Source organism: Cannabis sativa, chromosome 1 (genome assembly GCF_029168945.1).
Source record: "Cannabis sativa cultivar Pink pepper isolate KNU-18-1 chromosome 1, ASM2916894v1, whole genome shotgun sequence".
In the NCBI taxonomy this organism is placed as follows: Eukaryota; Viridiplantae; Streptophyta; class Magnoliopsida; order Rosales; family Cannabaceae; genus Cannabis; species Cannabis sativa.
In genome coordinates this window covers 2916987-2922843 of record NC_083601.1, presented here as the reverse complement: position 1 = coordinate 2922843, position 5857 = coordinate 2916987, and the positions used below count along the sequence as shown (strand labels likewise).

General features: G+C 33.8%; 1 protein-coding gene across 1 annotated transcript; it reads right to left on the bottom strand.

Moving 5' to 3' along the window:
• Positions 1-1733: 1733 nt before the first annotated feature.
• Positions 1734-4722, bottom strand: LOC115703565 (putative glycerol-3-phosphate transporter 1). Its single transcript, XM_061102587.1, has 3 exons — positions 4501-4722; positions 2719-3772; positions 1734-2623 (listed from the first exon to the last, which is right to left on the bottom strand). Exons 2-3 carry the CDS (start codon positions 3719-3721, stop codon positions 2052-2054), a joined length of 1575 nt encoding a protein of 524 aa, XP_060958570.1. The 5' UTR covers positions 3722-3772; positions 4501-4722; the 3' UTR covers positions 1734-2051.
• Positions 4723-5857: the final 1135 nt, after the last annotated feature.

Below are 5857 nucleotides of genomic sequence, written 5' to 3'. Positions count from 1 at the left end.
GGACCATGATTTGATACATGTGAAAGTTAAAGAGAAAAAATACTAATTAGACTTTAATAATTAATGTATCATTTAACTTTCAACAATAAATTCGTGATTATTTAAAAACAAAAAACACATATTACCATTTGTCAATACAAAATCATTTTACAAAGTTAGATTCCAAATAAAAATTCAACTAACATAAATTTCAACAGGCATGAAATCCGAACCGTCCAATACAATACATCGTGCCTTTTGATCCAACGGCGCTGCTACAGTCGACATGCCTTTTAGTTTTTATGTAATCAAATGGTGGTGGTGGTTAAAACTCATTAAAAAAAAACAGCATTTGAAAAAAATAAAAAATAAAAACTCAAAACAAAAGGGTGGTACAACATTGAAGGGCATTTTCGTAAAATATCGTAGAATATTAACGAATCCCCGCATCACGTCAGAGCCGTAGTTCAAAACATGGGATTGGGGCAAAAGCGTCAATCGAGTGACCGGCTAAAAATAATTAAGTGAGTTGGAAATTGGGCGGGCGGATCAGGGAAAAATGGATATTCGAATATCCAAAAGGAATAATTCAAAATTCTCTGCTTCAGTTTACCATCACCTGCTGGAGAGTAGGGACCCACCGCCTCCAATTTGGAGTACGGAGAAGCTGACGTGACAGCATCAACGGCTGATCTTCATTCACTTGATCGACTAATCTCAGTTGAACACGTGGCATCTCCATGCTTGAGGTCTGCATGTCCATATCTAGTCCCAGGAAAAGACAATCTATGGGCATTTTTGAGAAAGAACCAGGAAGTTTCATGGTTTCTGGCTTTTATTGATGATTTAATTCTCTTGGGGCCTATAAACCTCTCTCCCAACTCTTTTATACCTTCTTGTTTCTTTGCATTAATTCATTCCTTCATATAAACCCAAAGCCACTTGTTTTTAATATATATTTGTTTGTTTGATGAATTATTTTTTCATTTTTAAATGTGTGGTAACAACTTTCATACAGGTATTAATTCTCACAAGCAACAGACCTTTGTTTTTCCTTTTCTTTTTGTGAAGAGTTGTAATCTTCCTATCCCATTCATCATTATTATTATTAGAAATAGTGCTTGGTGGTATATGGTATGGATAGTTCAAAATATGTCCCTTTCTAGTTTTGAAAATGATTTAGTAAGCTAGTATATCTATACATGTAAAAGTAGTCTTTTTCTTTTTCCTTATCCTTTATTGTACATGCTTATTCTCATTCCCACTGACATGATTATTTATTTGTACAAACCAAAACATCACCATCTCCCATGCATCCATATGGGGGATTATTAGAGATTAAGTTAAATTGCCAAAATACACCAGTATTTTCCATACTCTTGTTGTGATTATGAGTACTTGCTTTGGACCTTTTAGAGCATTTGTCAGTATGTAGTATTAATAGCAAATGTAACAGATTTCCTAAAAAGATAAAAAGGTGCAGTTCTTCTATTGTCTATTTTTTACAGCCAGGTCCCACAAAATATGCCAAGTTGGATTTCTCTTTTTCTTATGTTCAATGAATTTTAGGACAAGAAGTCACACCTGCCCACCAAAATTGATAATTTGTAAAACATGTTACATATATTATGAGTTTTCCACAACCCACTGGAATGGTGCTACAACTTGACTGAATTCTTCCAGTAAAAAAAGAAAAAGTTGACTGAATTCTCATTTCATTAATACAGACTAAGGATCCAAATAGATGAATAATGTAATCATGAATAGATGAAATTTTTATTGGTTTTTGAATGTGACACAAAATTTTGTACAAAAATGTACAGAGAGCTAAATAAAACAAACACACAACACTCTATCCCCTCACCCAACAACCTTTTGTTTTGTCCCCCTTTCACTGAAAATCTCCCTCTATAGCATAAAGTAAAATCAAGGAGAAGGCTAAAAAAAATCCTCTCCATGTACGTAAATAACAAATTATACTTTTCTTTTTCTTGCATTTGACAAGAAATCAATCACACAAAAACATACATATTTACAATTGCTCATGTGTAAACAAATCATTGTTGGCTACATCATACCTCTTCAATTGGAGAAGAAGAAGATCTCGTTGTGGGTGATCCCCCTTGCGATCTAGCTTCTTGAATCTTCTCAGTCACCTCACTCACAACAAGCCTAGTAAGAAACAATCCTGCAATCAGGGCTGCCCCCATCAGCATTGTAAAAACTAAGCTCCAACTCCTAGTAGAAATGTAGCCAGTTAGCAAGGGCCCAATTGCAGCCCCAACCGAGCCTGTTCCATCTATGATTGCTGTTACAGTTGCAAGTGCTCGCGAATTCCCTTTCAACGAACTATGTGTACCAAGATCAGCTGATACCGCGGTTGTTATAAGAGCGTATGGCCCGTTCACAAACATTCCCGTTATGAACATAAACACAATGTTTAGAGTTAAAGACAAATGTCCATAGCTACGGTAGAAGAAGAGAGCAGGAATGGCGCAGTACATGAAACTCGCTGCTGTTATTGCTCTTGCGTTAAGGCGATCAGAAATGTGACCGGCTAGGACTCCTCCAACTACACCTCCAACATCAAACAATGTAGACAGGTTTCCAGAAGTCTCATTGGATAAGTATTTGCCATCTATAGCTGCAAAATGTAACAATGTAAAGTTAGTGATGAACATAATTTATGAGTATGATGAAAAGATAAGCATAGAATGATAAGCTGAACAGAATTAGTACCTGTGTGGCTAATGTAGAAAGGAAGCCAATAGAGAAATGTGTAAGCGACCAATTTGGCAAAGAATAGGCAAAGAGCAAACGGAGCAACACCTGGAATTTGCCATGCTTCTAGGAATCCTACAGCTTTGTCATTTTCCACTCTCTCTGACCTCAACAATGGTACCTCCATTGACTCCCCAATTTTCATTGGCTGCTGTGGTTCAATTTCATTAGCTCCTACAGCCTCTGGACTCACTGGTAAGAAGAAGAAAACCACCAAGCCAACAAATGCTATTAACAGACCAGGCACAACAAAGGACCAGCCCCATCCATAGCTCAATAAAGCAGAAGCTAGCAAAGAACCAGTGATGTTTCCAATAGATGTGTGAGCATTCCAAATTCCCATTATAAGGCCTCTCTTCTTCTTTCCAAACCATTTACCAACTACTGCAACCACTGAAGGCCAACCAGTTGATTGGAACAGACCAGCAGCCATTTGAATTATAAGGAAGTAGTAAAAACTATGGATGTTTCCCCAGTAACCAAGACCAAATAGGGAAGTGAACACACCAGTTCCTACCATTCCAACTGTTAAAAAGATCCTCAAATCCAATCTATCCCCAAGATGACCAGAAAAATACATTCCCATGGCATAAACAGCGAGGAACGCAACATCAAGTTCCCCGAGAAGCACTGTTCCATCCGATCCACTAAACGGTGCCCAACCATCTCCAAGAGCCCAAGAAAGCTTTCTGCTTTCTGGGGGAGCATCAACGTATGTTATCCTCCATGGTGCAAAATTCAAGCCCAACTTTGTTGATTGGGGATCAAGGGAACTCTTCACAACACTTGTGGTTTTTCTGGCAGCATGGTAGCTAGCGTATGCCAAAAATGTCACAATCAGAACAATTGCTTGGTGGGTTTTAAAGGAAACTGGAGACCTTTTTATGTACTCCACAAACTTAATTCCTGGGGGCTTGTTATTGCAAGTTTCTTCAGGTGCATTCTCAGTCAATGAACTCATGCTTTACTTTGATTCCCTCTAATATTATACACCAAATTCAAAATCTTCAACCTGTAAATAGTAGGGAAAGAGAAAAAAAAAAAAACTACAGTTATGGCATGGTTCATTTGTAAAATGCAGGTTAGCAATTATCATTTTATAGTAGTTTATTTACATAGTTATTACGAGTAAATTCATCATCAATTTGTTTTTCTCATCTACTTCCGAGAAAGTGTAGAAAAAAACTGTTAATTTAAAATCTTAATAAAGGATTATTTCCCAAAAATAAATAAAAGTCATGAACAGAAATTATATTAGTTATAAGACCATGAAATAATTTTATTAAATTTGTACCAAACACCAGGAAGATAGATAAGTTATCAGCACATCCCAAACGACCAGAAAAAGGAAATTTTGACAAAACCCAACTCGAAAAGCAACCGAACCGGTCAGGCATATAAATATACAAACATTTAACAATAATAATAATAATAATAAAGATTTACATGGTATACGAAGTCAAGGAAACGAGAAATTTTCCACCATAATACTGAACGGCACGACTCGATCAATATTTATAGAAAGTACAAATACAAAATTCATAATTGTCCATATAAATATCTCATCAAAAAATTTAAACAGAGTCATCCATAAAAAAAGTCAAAATTACACCAGAACTCAAATATTCTTGCTTAGAAAATAATTATCCGCTAACCAAACCAAAAACAAGAAATTAGACGTTTGCTAATCAACATGATAATTACAGATAGACAAAAAGAAAAAGAAAGAAATAAACGTACCTATAAATAATCTGTGGCAGGATTGTCGTTGTGTTCTGTTGGCTGAGCTTTGAGATTCAGTGCGTGCGTTTTAATAAGCTAAAAAGAAAGTATTATATATGTAAATGTTTTGAAATTTGGGATATGTTAGAAATGGATATTCGAATATCCAATTGGAATAATTCTTAACGTGCAGCATGTAATCTCTCCAAATCTCTACCTTCTCTTTTCTCTTCAGCTCTTCCATCATCAACTAAGGGGGATGGGACCCACAGCCTACAATTTGTAGTACGAAGAAGCTGACGTGTCTATAAATCTACGAATGATTGTTACGTATTCATCAGTCTTTTTCGGTTGACACGTGGCGCCACCATGTGTCCCGGTTTCATTTTAATTAATTAATGAGTTTTTGTATTGTAATGTAATAATGTGATTGAAGTACTCTCCTAGGATTGGGAAAAAATAAAACATCATCATCTATGGGCGCTTTTGTTTGAGAACACACCAAGTTTTATCATTCCAATATTATGTTTATTATTTTATAGCCAATACCTCTTCTCTTCTTTCTTATCCACTTTATTATTTTCCTTACCATATATATTATGAAATATTTACTTTAGTGGTTTAATATTAGAAAATTTTATATAATGGATGAAAAAATTTTAAAATTAAAAAATATATATGGATATGGAACAAGATTTATTTTTACTCTTTGAAATTATTTATTTATCAAACTACATCTTTAATAACTATTTTTTAGTTATTTAATGTTTTATTTATAGTTGTAATGAGATTGTTTATATGTTGTAACAAAATTAAATTTTATAAATAAATATATTATATATTATTATAAGTGTATAGACATAAATATAAAGAATATCTTTGTTGATTCAAAGAGAAAAACTTAAAACGGAAGTGTATCTTAATTTATAGATCTTATAGAAATGATCTATGTGGTGATTTTAGTTAATAATCTTCTACAAGATTTAGAGTTTTTTAATTTTCTCTCTTGATGAGGAAGATGAAAATAAAATTATTCTTGTTTTTTAGGGACCACTACCATTATATAACTTAATAGGTTATTAATTTTAGTATTTCTAATTTACTCCCTCAATAAATTAGATTAGAAATATCGCTTAAAGTATTCACACATTTAGCTCATTATAATTTAATACTCAATGACCCACAATTACTAAAATGGTCATTTTATTTGGGTCAATTTTTATATAGCAATACACACAAATACATATGAGCTTACATTAGAGATTTTAATCCAAAAATCTCCCACTTGAGCTACATATGTTTTCTTATAGTTTGTAACTTTATAAGCGCTTAAATTTTGCTATCATAATTATAGGTATTTCAAAACAATCTCATC

Coding starts and splice junctions, on each gene's coding strand:
- LOC115703565 (XM_061102587.1), bottom strand. CDS start 3,721: ATGAGTTCATTGACTGAGAATGCACCTGAAGAAACTTGCAATAACAAG. Junction 2,624..2,718: donor TTTCTACATTAGCCACACAG/GTACTAATTCTG, acceptor TACATTTTGCAG/CTATAGATGGCAAATACTTA.